Source organism: Oxyura jamaicensis, chromosome 1, assembly GCF_011077185.1.
Source record: "Oxyura jamaicensis isolate SHBP4307 breed ruddy duck chromosome 1, BPBGC_Ojam_1.0, whole genome shotgun sequence".
Lineage (NCBI taxonomy): Eukaryota > Metazoa > Chordata > Aves > Anseriformes > Anatidae > Oxyura > Oxyura jamaicensis.
Window position 1 is genome coordinate 65,654,083 of NC_048893.1, and position 18,558 is coordinate 65,672,640.

Genomic DNA, 18,558 nt, shown 5'->3' on the forward strand with positions numbered 1-18,558 from the left:
AAAAAAAAAAAAAAAAAAAAAAAAAGTTTTATATGTTCTATTTCACTCTCCTAAGCTTCCCAATCAGTCTCAGCCTCTCATGGGTCCCTTCAAGCATGAAGAGAATTATTGCAGCTAAAGTGATATTCTACAACAGAGGCTTTGAGATATGATGAATGAAACAATCACATTTTTTTTTCTTTTATTTTTTCTCTCTCTTTTTTCCTGTTTATTCTATTTATTACAGCTCTTACCTCCAATATGTAAAACAGTGCAGCCTTCATAGCACAGTAAGTTCAAAGTTAGCTGATCTACTGCACACAATTTATTGAAAATATTTTCCCTCTGATAAAAGAAAGCATGAAAGCAGAGATAAAAAGAATCACAGCAGAAGACAACAGAGTCAAATTCTTAATCACAATTATATACAGCAAAAGGAACCTGGAGGAATCTGAGCAAAATAAAATCTCTGGTTTTGGGGTGATCCTGTGCAAAGCCAGGATTTGGATATGACCCTTGTGAGTCCCTTCCAACTCGAGATATTCTATGATTCTAAGACAAATCCGATTCTTTATCTAGGTAGATTATGTAGGTAGGTTCTTTATCTAGGTAATTCTTTCCAAATGTAAAAGTCCTGAGGCTGAGTCTTCACAGATAACTCAAAGCATAGTGGTGCTGGTTAGGGCTATGCTGTGTTCAGGTACAAAAAAATGTTCAGTGCCTAGAACCTAAAACACAAATGAGCAATTCCTGTGCCTAGACTTCCACTGACATCTTACAAATAATTACATAGAAGATGTAATAAAAGTTATCAGCACTCCAGTTATGATAGTGAAAAGAAGGATAATGGTGAATCCTATCTTATCCTTCCATATGGAAACTGGAAAATGTCTATCTAGTGTAAAAAGAGACAAAGCTCTGAAATTAGATAGCAATCCACATGGAGATGGATTAAGTGTCTCACAAACTGCCCTACAAATCCTGATACAACTGTAAATTATTACCACACCCTGACAAGCAGAAAACCACAATACTTAGTACTACATATATTTATGGTTGCATTGGATGGATTGCTGATATCCCTTTAAGAATATATTGCAGCAGCTGGAAAAAACTGAGACTCAGAGCAAAGTGCAAGAGTTGTGATCTACACCTCCAAGGAGAAAGGTCAAAACTTGATTTAAAAACAAATGTCAGTATCAGAGGAGTAAACACTATCACTTTCAGAAATTCTTGCTATCATTCTTCTCCCTGATGGCTACATGCAGCTAGCTATCAGAGAAGGTGTATTGTTTAGTAGTCAATTGTTAGTTTAATTCATTTGGGTATCAAATAACACAAGAATGTTGCATGGATGGCTTATTTTAACAGACCCATATTACAGGACATTTCTTGCTCTGAATGAGGTATTTGAGCAATACAAAGATACACATGCAATTTCACTGCTAGCACCTAATCATTGCCATGGGAATATAAACACAATATCTAAAACACCTGGTCTTTTCTGATGCAGTTACTTTCATAAAATCTTCCAATTCTGTACCGAATAACAGTCCAACGATTTGGAGTGAAACACTAGCTTATGACTGCTAGGAAAGGGGGCTGCTCCGCAATTTGTCACTCACTGGCAAACCCCCAGTGCAGCACTGGCTATTGGATCCAACCGATGCTGCACGTCTCCCTGTGTGCTGAACTGCACAAGACAGATGGAGAAGCTAATGCTAGAACAACAGATGACAGTACAAGCCAAAACCCATTTCAGATGGAGAGATGAGGAATGGAATAATGAAATAAAAACCCTAAGAATGTGTAGAGGGCATCCTTCCTCTTGGTTCAGGGGGACATTTATTATGCAAATAGAAAACATTTCATTTCAGGCAGGAAATGGGTAAAAACAGAGATTATTTGACACAGGAAAAGGCAGTTGGAAACACGTTTTTGCTCTCAGGTAACCACATCAGAGATAGCAATGGCTGCAGTCTGTTTTTTAACCAAACTGCCTGTAACACAAATAAAACTCCAGCCTCTTTTCCCAATCAGCAGTGTCGTCAGCCTTCTTCCTGAAGACTGAAGAACTGAACAATCATGAATGACCTTACCAAAATAAGCACTAGGACTCAACAGTTAAACTTAATGCCATGAGGTATATATATACATATGTAGATAGATCGATCGATCGATAAATAGATAGATGTTTTAAGATCTTCACTGTGACTGGTAAAAAATGCATTCAAGATTAAGTGGTGACTTAGGAGCCCAGGTACCATTTTCACCTGTTGATATCCATGGATAGGTGCTTTAGTCCAAGTAACGTTCAGAAAATGACTTCCAGAATAGGAAGTTTGTCATGAACAAAATTTGCTGCTAACATTACATTGCCAACTTTTATCAAAAAATTAAAAAACAACAATGTGGTCCATGTTAGTTACAAGAAAACTATTTGGATATCTGTAAATAAATCAATTAAATACATAAATGCTGTGGAAATGTATCTTTACTTAGAGCTCCAGGATAATTGAATCTTCTGCTTCATCCAGTTCTTGTTAATTACAACTGCAATTTTGTGATCTATCTATTAGCAATGGAAGTAAAACAAAATCAACAACTTGAATTCAATTATTTCAGAAGTAAAAGGCCATTTACCATTATATGTTTCAAATTTACTCACTTGTCCCCATATTCTACCTACATACAAATATTCCATGATGTTTGACATGAAAAACCTCAGAGAGGTATCATTTTAAAAGCCCACAAAGATTAAAGGACATGGCTAAAAAACTTGATAGTACTGCTACATCATTCAAACCATGGACTTTTGAAAAATGATTATGATGATATAAAATGAAAATAGTGAAATACATGCCAAAGAAATAATCTGCAGATGAAATAATCATCAGGATGTCTCTTGCTGGTTTCTGTTACCACCTACTCTTTCTGTGAGCACGCATAATCAGAAAGTCGAGTGAACATACACAGGAGGCAGAAATCACTGTTGAAAACTATCACTTTAGTAAGAATAAAATCACTTAATTATTTTTATTTTGTTAATACATATTGACAGATACATACCATATACATACATATATATACACATTTCAGTTTTGTATAAACACATAAATAAAATATACACCAAGACATCACAATCAATGTTTAAATAACAATTATAACATAAAAGTTCAGTGACTTTATGCCATCTTACCATAAAGAGCCTTTGCACTTGTTCTTGAATTCTGCTCCCTCTCTGCCTGACCAAATGTTGGTGAGCCATAGCCACTGGAAGGAAAAAACATTTCTGGTTAACTTCTGAATAGATATATTTGCTACAAAGACGCAGGCATTGAATAAAACCCTTCCGTTATGTAGGGCTATACACACCTACAAAGTTGCTAATAGAGTTAATGCTACTGGATACTGGTTCTGCATCACGAATATAATGAAGTGTATTTTTCTTAAGCTGGAAGCCCTTCTGTGGTATTTTTTGTTGCATTAATACAACATCATGCACAAAGGGGGTGTGGTTTAAATATAAACACTACCATAAGGTAAGAGTAATTACTATAAAGGAATAATAATGAAGACTACGCCAAAGACCTAGTAGGATTTTGCCTTTTGCTTATGTACAAAAGTGTTAATTGTTTTTAACAGTTTTATGTGGTTTTCATAAAAAATAAAAGGCATATCATTGCCTACAACAAATGAAAAGACAATCCAACTTCCTTTTAGTGTAAAAGCAATAATGATTCATATACAAACTCATTGTAAAGGGACAACAATATGAGAAGCAGATGATAGCACAGATGCCCCACTCCATACAGGAATACATGTTCTTTTGCATCAGGTTAGGCCAGTTCTCATTAGTGGTGTAAATGAGTCTAGTGCCATGCTTCTGACACAAGGAACATCCTCCTATCTCAGAAAAGGTAACACTTTCAAGGAAAGCAACAGTTGCACATGTTCTGTTTACCAGAAAATGGTATTTTCTCACAGATGGAAAGAGCAGCCTCATCTTTGATGCACAAAAATGCATTCACTCAGAGCAAGCCTTAAACAGCTCAGGCATACGAAGACCTCTCTGAGTCATGTATGAATTACACTGTGGCTACAGGAATTTATTTTTCTGTGCCAGATGACTACATTCCTTAATACATCTTTACCCTTACACTGATAGAAAAATCAGTCAGATAATACCTATCAGTTTGGTAACATAGTTGGGAAGCTGCAACACTCTTTTACGGAAATTGCCTTTGTATTATTCCAATGAACTCTAATAATCATGGCTCCATCTGAAATGAAAGCATAAGGAAAAAGACACAGAACTATTTTTTTGTCCATAGAAGGAAAATCAAAGGCATAACCTTACTTGATTTGAGGAGAATAACTTCCATATCCACCAGGAGGGGTATTTGATATATGTCCATTCATTCTTATTGTCACTTACTGAGGGAAACGATCTGTGAAAAGAAACAACAGCAAATGAATTGAAGTCTCTAAAAAGATGAAGGTTTAATACACATGTAATACAAACCTAATTAAAAAGTTATGGCTGAAATGGCAAAGGAATTGCATCAACAAGCTCAATTGTTATTACTTGTATTGTGGCAATACCTTAAAGACCTATTACGGAACTTCCCCCAGTTGAAATTTGATAGGTTTTGCTTCAAATAATTTATAATTTCATGAATTAATCCATTAGAATAGTCTTCAGGAATAACTTTTAAAATAAAAGGCTGACTAAACAAAGAACAACATCTGCTGCAGAAGTGGACAAGATGTTCCAAATGGCAACTTTAATAATTAAGCATGCTTGTGTTTAAACCACAATTCAATTATTTGAAAGCAACTTTAGAAATTATTTTTTGATACATATTTCTTCTATAAAATGTATCAGCTGAATTTTTAGAAAATTGTGTTATCAAAACAAAACACAATGTTAACACAGGAGGAAAATTGAAAGGTTAGTTATTTTGGGACTAAATATATATATAAATATATATATATATATATTTAGCAGCATGTAATTTCCTGAAAGTTTGGTGTGCCAAATGAAGCTCTCATATAATAGCAATCCTGAGAAAGCTATGATGAAAGAGTTAAAAGAATTTCCCCCTTTAGTATTATGCGGTTGAAATTAAAATTGACTCTGGAAAGTGATTTTCATATTACAATTAATAAATCACTATTTGAATTTAACACGAGCAAATATTCTTTAATATGTGTATACAAAATACATATTTGAATAATTATCTAGAATCCAGAGTCATGAAATAGAAAAAACTATTTCAACTCCACAAAATATTCAAAAGTATGTCAGGTAAAATTTGTATCCAACAGATGTTCCATTTCCAAAAGTAAGCACAACCTGCTTTGTTGTACTAACACCATTTTACAAGCAGCTTATTTTCTGAATCACTGTCAGCCTACTGCTTAATTTAACTGTTCTCTTTCTGCTTTACAAAGAAGCAGCAGCCAACTGATCAACAGCTCATACTGCACTTTGTATGTGTTCTGCTCCCTTCCTCTTTCATGCAGAAACACAAATCTAAAATGAATTCTGTCCTCAGATCCAAAACCTTCTGCTATTTCAAGACTTAAAAGCTGGGTTGAGTCTTCTGCACTTAGCACAGAGTTATTTTTATATCTTTCTCACACGACATCTCTTACCTGAGATGCAGTTAGCAAAGCTAACTAGAACAGAGCTATATTGATTACATGCCAACTGTCACCGCGTGGAAGTGTGCTATTTCCCCTAGAGCAAGCACAGACTTTGTAATCTTTTTATTTTTATTTTTTTTTTCCTTTTCGATTTTGATTGCTCCTTGCAAAAGATATTTACTGACAGACGTGTGTTTTACTCCCAGCTCTCCTGCGTGTTGCCAATAACATATCATGTATTCAATTTGGTAGCATGTTTGGCTGCTCTTTTCATACAACACAATACTTGGCAGCTGTCTTCAACAAATCACTCCCCATGCTGAGCACTGTTCAATTCATTAGCAATTACAACCTTTTGGAAGCATCCTGGAATTGACCCATGACTTGAAAGAACAGAAATATTCATTTATACAGCAGGATGTGCCAGGTCGTTGTGCACTCCTTGTGCCATTCTAATACACACATGGACCACAGCCACTCAGACTGCTGTTCTCTAGATCACGCTGCTATTAAGCTCTTTGAAACTTCATATTGGCTGTTAATTCTTATAACCTGCAAACACTGCTCAATTTTGATACACTGCTTAACAGTTTACAGTAGGTTTAGTTTTCTAAGAGTGAGTGGACCATAAAACTTGCACAAATTATGTCCATTATTTTTCAGTATCCCTCTTCTCATATAGTTTCCACACATACTTCTATTAAGATGACTCTTTATTCTCTATACCCATTTACCACCTGTGATTTTTCAAATCACAAATTCCTCAAATTTTAAAGTTATCTGGAAACAAACAAACAAACACATTTTTTAAAATCAAAATTATTTTGCTTCTCTGACATAATTTTTCTTCTTAATCAGCAACATATTAGGTTTGTTACTTTTACTCCACTTAATTTTATGATAGTGGTGAAACATTTTAAGTAGAAGGGAGGATTATCTTAGAAGTCAAAGCTTCAGTCTTTGAAATCAGCATAATGCCCTGCAACTTTCATAGCAACAATGACCTTGAACAGCAAATTTTCACATCAGAATAAAATACCTTGACTAAATACTTGCTCTCTGTAAGGTAAGCAAGCCACTTAGCATTAATACAAAAAGCTTTAAAACTACATTTGGGATCAAGGGATGGTACAAAACCAAAGTTAGAAGTTTTGTCTGTCTCAGGGAAAAAGCAAGGAAGAGGGAGATGGGAAGGGAGAGGGAGATGAAACCTTGTTCTGCCAAGTAAGCACAGAATTTTTAGCTGATTTGCAAGCAAAACACCATATTCTATTTGATTTGAGTAAAGCCAATCTCTTTGAGTATTTTCAATCTCTTGTGCTATTAGAAGAAATAAAATGCGTTTGAAAACTTTGATGGCACAATTCCAGAGCCTACACAGTACTTCTCATAACTTTGTTCCAGACAGTTCCTGAATGTGAATAAAATCTAACCCTTCACAGTCATTATTCATAATCAGTCCTCAGTACTGATGATTCCACCAAAATTATCATGCTATTTCATCTGTCTAAATATTTCTGAAAAAAAAAAAAAAATTAAGAAAACACTTTAAAATTTTCTTAGGTGCATGATGGAGACAAGGCAGAAACATAAAAGACTAACAAAGTGTAGTGCTTTACTTACTATGCACTTGTACAGCTTTCTTTGCTGTATTTTTCATCTCAAATACTCTTTCATCTCTTGCAATCAGTCCCACAGAAAAAGTCAACCAGTGCACATTGCTAAGCTTTTGTCATCCAGGAGTCTATTAATAAACTCCACTTCCTCCTTAATCTTCCCTTTCACCTCAGCCCAGCAGTTCATGGTAAAATATACTGGTGCCATGGACTTTAAGATAAACATCCTTCAAAATTAACTGTACAATCCCTCTTTAAGTAGACCTGAAGTATCAACAGTTTACTTGTGATATATCCAAGCATGGTCATGCCTTTCTGAGAATCCTGAGAAGAAATAAAGCCTGCTCTGAACAGTAAATATTTCAAAACAGGAAAACTAAACAAGAACTTAGGAATAAAAGAATCATAAGAAAATAGGTAAAAATATCAATAAATAGCGAGATAAATGTTAAAATACTTATGCAGAAGTATATTTAAAAATACATAATAAAATAAAATAAAAATAAATATCATGAGAAAAATAGTTTTAAGTAGGAAATTCCTTAATGCAAAACAAAACAAAAAACAATCAGTCTCTGGCAGGATCTGAGACTGAAGAAAAAGAATCCACCCAGGACTTCACCAGTGCCATCAGCTTTATTTTTGGCAGGACTCTAAGATACTGATAGAAAGCAACAACATAAATTACAAAGGTCTAGTTTTTGTAACTGACAAAACCATTTCTGAGCAAGATGTAACTTGGTTCTTCAGTTGACAGTTACTGGTGGGCTAACCTCAAATATGGACAGTATAGCAGTGGTATACAAGATGATTTCATTGGTCATAAATATTCACTAAAAACATGCCCAAATCCTAAAATACTCCTTGCCTTCCCTACCTTACAGCACAGCATCCTAATGAAGGCAATATAATTTGTGTGCAAGAATAAGCTGACACATAGACAACTCACACGTCCTGCCATTTAATTTCCTAGTAGGAGTTTGAAGGAAACAAAATCCCTCAATTTATTTTAAAAATCCCTTTTCTAGAAGGGCAGAACTATCTTATTATAGAAAATGAGATATACAAGGCACTGGTGCTCTTTTCCACTCATCCTGAATCAGTCTCACCAGTGATAGATCACAATATCAAATGGGGAAAAAAAGAAAAAAAGAAAAAAAAAAAAAAAAACAACAGCTGAGTGGTGTGGGGTTTTTAGACATTATGCAAGTAGCCGGGAGGGTTAAAGAGAGGAGGATGTGGGGGAAGGAAGAGGAAAGCCAAGAATGGCTGGAACAGTAATTATCTACCGATTAAGAAAATGTTATTAGTCACAAGCCATTGTTACCACATGCCCCAAAAACCACACAGATTCTTCCTCAGCTAGATAACAGGCAAAGACTGTAACTCCAGCCTAAACAAAAGCAAGTGGACCATTACAAGGTAACCCTTATCTCTAGCAGATCTGACATTGTATCAAAGTCAGAAAAGGACCCTGTCTCTCCAACCTTTCCCCTTAAAAATAAAGGGGGGGGGGGGGGAGGGGGGAAGAGAGACAATAAAAACAAAAAATCAGATGAGTCCATACTACAATGTAACTCACTATAGCTTCGATTAAAATTCCTAGCATTGCTATTCCACAGCATTCAGTGTTGCTGTTCTTGAAAACTTGCTTGATGTTTCATATCTTATATTTCATGCACTGCTTCTTGATTCACCCTCTTTACCCACATTCCTTCAAACCCATGTTACTCTCTCATGCTGGTTGGTACTTTTTAATCCCCTTGTACCTCCATACTGAGGTCATTTCTTCACTTATTCCTTATGCTCTTTTGTATCAGTGTCTTGTCCTCTTGTGTCTAACTTCTTGTTCTTTATCTTCACCACAACCACAGATTTTACAAATGGGAAACTCCTGCCCGAAGTCACAGACAGTCTCAAATGAAATGTTGCCACTGCCCTCTACTTAAAGACTTGTTTCAGAAAACAACCAAAAGCAAATATGCCTTCTGCACTCTGTTCAGCATCCTGCCTCTAGACAAGCATCAAGATGCACACACATGCATTTAAGTAGGTATTGCTTCAGAAATGATCATTGGGGATTTTCCATCCTCTGTACATTGATATCAGAATTTCTCAGAGACAAATTGCTACTCTTTGGGCCAGCAGCAGGTTCAAAGTATAATGTTTTCCATTTCCTATTATAGGGGACTAGAGCGTCAAAAGGACAGTAAAAAGATGATGGTAAACATAACACACAAACTTGAAAGCTAGACCTGACAAGTGACGCAATTTCAAGACAAAAGACTTAGCTTTCTTTCACCATTCCTCTGGCTGTTGTCCCTTTTGCCACTTTCAAGCCACTCTTTATTAATGTTGGATGGGGAGGGAGGTTGAAGCTTTTCTCAGAAAGAACAGGTGCTCTGGTATACACTTATGTCTGAGCATCAGAACTTCAAGTAAACATGTTAAGTACAATAACCACAATCATTTCATTTTGAAAAAGCTGTTACTTTCAGGCCTTCTCTGAATCTAGACCAGTTGTCCAGCATGGCCATTGGCATTATGCTACACTGTATCTTACAAATCTGCATTGAGTTGCATCCTGTGCTTAGATTTCAGTGCATTCCCAATCAGCCCTTCTGGTGGATGTAATGTAGCTAAATGGGTTTCCTGCTAAAGAAATCTGGGGGTGAGGAGGAAATGAGTGGACATTCCCCCCACCCTGCATTTTGCTCCTTATAGAAAGCTGAACGGATAGAATATTATCTGCCCACTGAGATCAGGGGACAGAGGGGTATGAGCATTTCAAGAATCTAGTGACAGTGACAGATGAATGACTATGGCTCTGGCCAGGAGGGAGATAACACCGTGTGACAGGAGGCATAGCACCATGCAGGAGGGATTTTACTTCTGATTATTTTCTTGCAGTGAAGTGCTTGTAAAAACATTAAGAAATTAGAAGAATTTAAAAATGAAGACTTACGGTAAAGGTAGCAGACACATCTAAACATGAACATGTCTGTAGGTGTTGTCTGTTTTTGTTTCAGATAAAAATTTCCTCTTAATCTGGCTAAAAGATGAGTGAACTCATGGTTAAATTACTACTTGCTGCTGCAAGTTAACCAAATGAAACTGGCTTAACCAGCTATCTACGTCTTACTTGCAAGCTTTTTTTTTTTTTAAAAAAAAAAAATAATAATAATAATAATAATAACATAAAGTATTCCGATGATGCTGATTAACTTTTCAAACTTCCGAATTAAGAAAGGTCTTTAGTTTAATCTAGATCAAGTAATGTACAAAAATGGCAGCAAATGAAGCTTCACAAGGCTGATATGTAACAGCTCATGAGTTTAGATTAAGATGTTTTAAAACTAATGCCACCATAACAAGTTTTTGGGCTTAAACAAGAAATACTAACATTTAAAAGTCAGTAGACTCTTCATATTCTCAGAAGCGATTAAAAAATATTCCCCTAATACTTTTCAATGACCTTGCAACATCACTTATACACTAAATTATACTAAATTAACACATGCTACCTGGAAAGTATGCACTTGTTCCAAGCATATCTCCCAGGAGAGGCCAGGTTTTCACTTTTCATCCACGCACAGCACAGAAGCAGTACTTGTCCATAAAGGTTACATAGCAGTATGGTATGACAGCAACCTCTGTGCCCTTCCTCACAGCAGGGCATGTTCAACATTTAACTGAAGCTGGTTTAGAGACACTAACAACTGAGAAGTATGTTATCTTTAAAATTTACCCTGTTTTACAGGAACCCTATTTCTTTCAAACTCAGGAGCCTAAAGAAAACACTGTTTTTAATCTATGTTGGAAAAATGCTGCTCCTGAAAGTTTGTATCTAAATCACCATCCAGTCACTCAATTGATCATTATCTCTTCTATTTTTCATTAACAGTAGGAGACACCATGATGAGAGAGCTGGATTTACAGTGTCCATACAGAAAACTAACAACAAAAACAAAACCATATGGACTTTGAAAATAGGCAGAAGAGAGACAAGGCAGAAGAAAACAAAATTAATTTTTAAAAAGAATTGGAGAACAAGGTACATCAGAAGCTATTTTAAGACCTAACACCAGTCTCACTGACCTTTAAAAAACCTGTTCGATTTTCCCACCTGGAAAGAAGGAAGGAATCCATACTGCCATCACCCAGGGGTGATGAGTGAGCTGATTGTGATGTTCAATTTAATACTGTAAAAAATACAATAAGATTTCGTTGTCACTGGAAAATATGCACTAGAAAAAATATGTTTTCTCCTCTAATCAAAATACCCCCTAGACACTAATCAGGTAATCCAAAATCATTTCTCATTCCATAGCAGAGTGGAGTAATGTAGAGATATGACAAGAGCTGTGCAGCTTGTTTGCTTTTACAGAACTGTGAAGCCAAATGGCCAGTCTTTCCACATCTCACTGTTTTTTTTCCAAGGCTTTCCATTCCAAATGATGAATGTGCAACAGCAGACTTCAAGGACTGCTTCATGTCACCTAGGGTTAAAAACAGGTGTGTCTGTGATCAGTAAGATCCTTGACTTTGAATGCAGCCTATGCAGCTCTCTGCACTTTCAGGCATGCAATACCTCACCTGCACCCAAACATCAGCTGGTGATGATTATTTGGGTCACCAAAAATTTTGAACATCCTTTTTTGTTTGCATTAATGTACACGTAATCCAAAGAGATTATATTCTAATGCAGTGGGTAAATAAAAGGCACAATTTTAAAATCTATGCATAACTGACTAGTTCACACTGGACAGCAACTACTAAGCACAAAGTGAAGTATATAAGAACATGCTGAACTAAGCTGTATAAGTCACAGTCCACAACTGAATTAACAGTGTATGTCTGTAACTAAGCCTTGGTAGCATGGAACAAAGTAAGACTGAACAGAAACAGATTCCACAACTTGTGGGAAGAAAAGCAGTTTAAAATTCTGGCATTTCATTTCTCTGATTTTCCTATTTTCAGTTATTTATTTCTCCCTTTACATATACAATTTTGTCTTCCAGCAATCCGGGCAAAACACTTCCTCTATATGCATTTCAGATATGAAAACATATATTCAGCTTATGTGAAGTTTTTGAGTATTTTTTTAATTACTTGATCAAGTACAGAAATGTGATTTTTTTTCCTAATTAACAAATTCACATTTCTGAAGCAGTCTCTGATTTAAATGCCCAGAGCTACAGACCTGATTTTTAGAAGCAAATGTATAAAGTTTTGTTTGTTTTATAAACTTCGATGCCCTTAGAATCACTTGCTAGGCTTCCAGCAAACATTCAATGATTAAAGATGACAACATTATAAACCTTTTAAAAAGTCAAATTATAATCATCACAAAATGGTTTTGGCTCCAATTTCCTCTAATTGTGGAGTCTGAGTTTTCACATATCCCAAGAAAATTTTGTCCAGAAATTTGTCATTTTGGTTACCACATCAAATTTAATAAGGCATCACTAGAAAGGGATTCTGAAAGACTGCAACCAGTTATTTTACTGCAGTATGCTGATTCATTTGATTTAAAACATTTTGCTGAGGCATTTCCAAGGCCAAATTATTACTTTTTTTAATTATGTCAACTCGGTTCCCAATGAAAACCTCAGTCTTGGACTGCGGCCCGTTACATCCTGCTCCCAGGAAACCTCAGAGGAGCTCTTTTTTTCAGAAAGTTTCCAAAGGTTTTGAAGGAAGCTAACACTCAAAAATCTTCTAGAAGATGGAATTACTGTTCTCCACTTAGTTCGTTTACTAGAAACACGCATGTGTGCAATAAGAGTGTGTGGTAAAGTGGAGAGCAAAAAGGGAAGGAGCTAAAAAAAAAACATTTATGCTAATGCTTTTTGATTTTTTCCTGCTTGGACAGTTGAGGTGATAGACTGGGGGAAACTGGAGTGCAGCATTCATTCCCACACGCTTCTAGAATTTTTCTAGAACTCCAATGCTATGGCATAAACACACACCTAAATCTTTTTTCAAATATATGGGTACCTTCCTACAGTGCTTAGAAAGAATTAAGTTGTCTCTTTAGCTTTCAGGATGAGTCATTAATTTATAGGGCTCTTGCAAGACTGACAATCAAAGACACTATAGGTTGGTTGGATTTATTTTTTCTTTCTTTCAATTCCCTGCTCCCAGAAAAACACATTTCAACTACTCTATATCTCCTTGGTACTTCTAATATATGATACCAAACAGAACTACCAGACTTCACAGGCTGTTTGACTTTCCTAGCAATGACACCACTGCAAAGTGAGTTACAATTTCAATTGGAGTAAGAAGGATTACCCATTGAGATATTCCTTAAAATAATGAATGCTATCTTGAGGTCTTTATCTATAAGGCCTTTTTTCTCCTCGTTAAACCCATGTGGGCATAAAACACAAATACCCCTGAATAAGATGCTAGAGCAAGGGCATCCACAGAAACTTTTTTGAAAGAGGAAGGCCCATATAAATAGAGCTCTCCCCCACACTGTAAACAACTAAGAAATCCTGTTCATTATAAAACTTTACTAGCTCCTCACCAATGATTTAATTTTGTTTACAGATCTCTAAGTTACTTATACTATAATATATATTCTATTTCATGACATTGAAAAGGATAATTTTTCCTTTTCCAGAAGGCACAATAGATAAACTTTAAACTCTTACCCAGTTTCAAAGGAAAAATATTTGTCCTACACAAAGCCTCCATTCAGAGTCCCTGTTTTTACTACAGTAAGAAAAATAGCTGTGTCCTGGATAATTTGTTCATGTATGCCAATAAAAGCACATTGGATTAGAGCCAGCACTTCTAGCAAACACCCAAAGAATTCTGAAACCTTATGAAAAGCTGAACTTTTTTCTCTATTTTGTACCTTTTTTTTTTTTTCTGTATGCCATTCCCAGTGCTTATTACTTGTTTTCAATACATATGTCTTTATATTACTGTGAGAAGAAACTAAAAAAGGAAAATAAGACTAAAGAATAAAAACAAAGCTTTTAAAGGAGCTCTTTTTATGAAAAAAAGCTTTTATCTTTATAAGTGTTTTCTAAACAGTTTCACAATCTCAGAAAATGGGGCTGAGGATAGAAGTCATCTCCCATCGTCAGGGCAGGAGCAACTGTGCCAAGGTACTTCCCAAAAAGTATTTGCTCAACCTCTCCTTCTGCCACCAGCTAGAGAGGCTAAAAGCCAAGTCTGGGGTATCCCAGGGGCTCATTAGCCTTACTCTGAAAAAGTTCTCAATAAATACTCTAAATCATTGTTGCATTTTAAACTCACTGCTTCTATGCACAGCATGCCCAAGCAATTCATTAGCTTAATATTTTCTAAAAAAGAATAAAAGGTAATAACACACACCCAATCAGTGCTAAAATGTGCTTACAAAAATATCCTGTCCTTCAGTCTTGTTTGATAAAGAGTTGGCTCACCACAACCTCCTCTCTCTTTTATAACTTATCACTCATATCAGCACTGCAATAGGCCTACATGGGTGATGTCTCATACATACCATCTCATTTGTTTTTCCAACTCAATTATCCAAAGTAAGCAGACGTCAACTTCTATTTCCCATAGGATCTCACAAGGCAAGTTTCAGGGGGAAGAAAAAATATTACAGTTACTTCATCTATATATTATCTTTCATTATCTCAGTGTTTTTCTAAACCATATGCCCTTGCTTCTTCAACTTTACATAACCCTTTCTCTTTCCTCATATTGTCTAATTCAGCCATATGTGCTTCTCCTCCTTTTCCTTTTGTCATGCACATCTGCAGCAGACTTTGTGAAACAAGGTTTTTCAAGAAAAAATAAGCCTTCCACAGCCCCACAATATTCCCCCATGTTGTTCAAGGCCCTTAAACAAGTGACTCAGCTTGCCATCAGCATCATGCTTGTCCTCATCTCCTGTCTGATTGGGTTGGATGACCCCTGAGATGATTAACACTGACAGCTACAAATATCGTATTTCCCAACAGAGGTTGCAAGAGCATTAGAGAGGTAGGGGATTTCATGAGTAGATGTGGCAATTTATGCTTCCCAGCTATTGCTTTATTCTTTCTGAAAACTCACAGATCTGACAGGCAGGCAGATCTTCACAGACAGACTTCAGTGAAATGGCAGAAGCTACAACTACTTCAGTTTTCTATGCCCTCTTTCTGACTTTACAGGGAAGTAAAAATAAGACATAAAAATCTCAGACTCTCTTGGGACACCTGAGTTTGAAGTCCAGCACACACGAGAGAGCCGACATTATGGCAAAAATAAAATTTAGCACAGGGACAAGACGGTTTACAACAGGAAGGACAGCCCTATGTTTGTTTATCCACAAACATCTTAGTCCCCAAGTTACCCATGCTTGGGTCACATTTTAAACATTTTCTCCATGAACCAACCAGGAAGAGACTCCCTAGTGCAATAGCCTCATATTTTGCAAAAGTTCCACAGAGAGGGGACTTTTCTCCTGTTCCTTGGACACTACCTTGCACTCTATGAAATAGACCTAAACAACTTTTAAAATTATTTTCTTCTCTCCAGATTTGCCTTTACTGAAATACAAGCTATCCACACATTACTTCATTGATGCTCTCAGTTTTATTGCAAAGAGAGGCCACAAGACGATGGAAAGTCTCCATGACATGCAGTCAGCAGCACAGACCAATGAGGTCTGTAAAGGGTTCTCCCAAAGCAGAGCTGAGCCACTGCTCTCCTAAGAGACTGCCTTGTGCCCCCATACAGCCAGCATCCATCACCACCCACCTAACCAACCCCAGGGGATTACGTGGCCCCTATCAACTCTGCAGCGATGTTACACTGCATGGGATAAACAGAGAGGTTACTGAGACATTAGCTGCTCAAGCAGAGCAAGGTCGCTGCTCATAGCCAAAGGCATCAGCACAATTAATATCTAGCCAAGATGGCCAAGCTAACTACCTTTGTGCCCTTTATGGAAGGGAAAACAGCATGGCTGGAGTCCAGAGCACTGAAGGTGACATTTCGGCAAAGTACACATCCAAAAAATTTGCTTCCTTTGCTATTATTCAGATTTGTGACTCAGTTCTTCCAAGCGGACTTAAATTGCCGGCAATGCCACAGGCAGTGCCAGCCTCTCAGGTGACACTAGTGGGAGATGTATGTGCCCATTTTAAAACATAAAAACAGGGTCAGCTGTGTGCTCTAATCAGCTCGGGGAGGTAGAGGATTACAGAAGGTAGAGATGGAGAAGGGGGGGGGGGGGTGAATTCAGCCCTTTTCCTGTGACCAGACCAGTCCCCTGGGCACAAGCCTTGACTGCTCTCCAATTCTACTGCTGGAGCAGCTCCTCTTGAAAATCTTATACCCAAAGGAAAGAAAGTGCAGCTGAGGCACAGGAGGGTCCTCTGAGGGCACAACCACCCTTTGGTCCTGCCCACATGGCCCTTCAGCACCTGCACCCATTAGGTCCTCTTCTACTCTGTCAAAACTGCAATACAGAAACATGAATTGAATCACACCTGGTAGCGCAAGGCCATTGCAGGGGCCCTTGGTTTGTATTCTCACACCTAGCTAAAGAAAAGGTGCACAGGGTTTCAGCTGACAGCTTTGAGTCATGCTAATACCAACACTCATTTGGGGAAATACTGAGTACTTTTGCTCTAGGAATGGGGAAAAAGTGCATGCACTTTAGGCTCAAATCAGGGCATTTGCAGACAACTCTCAGAACAAGCTCTGCTGTCCCCATCCTCCTCATTCTGTCTTTTCCCAGTCAAGAACACAAACAGCTCAGCTTGGAAGAATTCCTCAGAATATTTGCATGCCTCCATGAAGAACATATGAGAAAATGATCGACTGTGGGGTGGGGGGGTGTCCATTATCATGCAAACAAACAAACAAAAAAACAACAGTGTCCTAACATCTTCTCCAGCTGCCCAGATCAACTGGTGAGCACCAGGGGCTCCTTGGCTAGGCTTTGGACTGCTTAGCAGATGACTGCTCCTCAGCATGCACAGAGCATTCCCTCTCCTGCACGAACACTTTCACGGCAGATAGAAGCAGAGGCACCGGTTTGCCAGGCACCACTCTCTTCCTCCAGCTTGGTGCAATCTGGAAGCTCAAGCAAGCCTAAACATCCACGTTGCTTTTAATCATTAGCAGACGCAGCCATGCAGCTGCAACGCACATGACCAGAGTGCTCTGGTCTATGACCAGTTAAGGACAAAGTGCTCCGGCAGCACTCAGCCAGAGGCAGCTATGGCCCTCTTTTGAAACTTCTGGTATACATCACACAGCCTCTTCATTCTCTGCAATTACATCAAATGCACTAAACTCCAGCAGATCTCACTTTCTTTGAGTGGTTAACAAGCAAGTCTTTAAATTGCCCTCTATATACAATAGTAAGGATGCTCTATTGAGGGCTTTTTCAGGAGGAGGTGATAGCTTCTGGACGTGCTTTTGAAATGGAAGAGTGTACAATGTAGTGTCATGTACTTTGCACTTCCCTCCTATTAGGCTGTTGTTATCCAGCTCTCCTTGTCATGCTCTAATGCACTCCAAAGCAGGATGATACACATGATGCAGAAAACTAGGCACAAGTGATATACAAGCTAATGCCAATGATTTGCCAGAGATGATTTTCAGAATTGTCCAAGCTGAGGCAAGGAATGGAAGAAATCTCTCACTCCTGACTCAGACTATTGGCCTGAGCACAAGGTGCTTCATGAATCAGAAATGACTTTTGGACACCCCCTGCTTAGGAGCAGAGGGCTACGAGGGGTGGAGGAAGAAGACACAGCTCCAAATTCGTGCATTTTCATTCCTCTATGAAAGAGAAAAGATTGCACAAATCTTGAGGAATTCGGGATATATTTCAAGCCACAAGGCAACTGTAAGCAGTAAAATGAGGTTTTGAGTATTTATGTATTATCTAGATAGACTCTACACTACAACTTTTAATAATATATTTTGCCTTCTGTCCACATCCCACAAAATTAAACTCAGTTGTGTTGCTCTCCCCAAGCCTACAAAGAAGGGCAGAGGAAAAATCTCACTTCCTTGTTTTTCTTTCTTTTTTTTTTTTTAATCCCTGGCTTTTGTTGTACACAGAAGACAAACACTTGAAAGGTGATTGCTAATATAACAAATACTGGAAGCCACAGCTCAATACTTCAGATGAAAATAAAAGCAGAAAAAGGAGGTCCATAATGTTACCAAAATTACTGAAAAACCTGTTAGAAGACAGATTGACATTTCAGAACTATTTAGAAGTGGTATGCAACAGGTAAAGTCACAAAACATTACTGAGATGGACACTGCCTGGAAACTGAAATAATTTTTCAGTCAG

At 37.4% G+C, this 18,558-nt stretch overlaps 1 protein-coding gene across 3 annotated transcripts in view; it reads right to left on the reverse strand.

Moving 5' to 3' along the window:
* Nucleotides 1–18,558, reverse strand: part of EPS8 (epidermal growth factor receptor pathway substrate 8) — a 131,666-nt gene that overhangs the window by 48,332 nt on the left and 64,776 nt on the right. For all 3 annotated transcript variants that reach the window (XM_035346804.1, XM_035346822.1, XM_035346813.1), the window contains exons 2-3: nt 4,340–4,430; nt 3,179–3,252 (exon numbers count right to left, since the gene is read on the reverse strand). In XM_035346804.1, coding sequence (XP_035202695.1) covers nt 3,179–3,252; nt 4,340–4,401 — 136 coding nt within the window. In that variant the 5' untranslated portion in view covers nt 4,402–4,430. The remainder of the gene's footprint in view (nt 1–3,178; nt 3,253–4,339; nt 4,431–18,558) is intronic.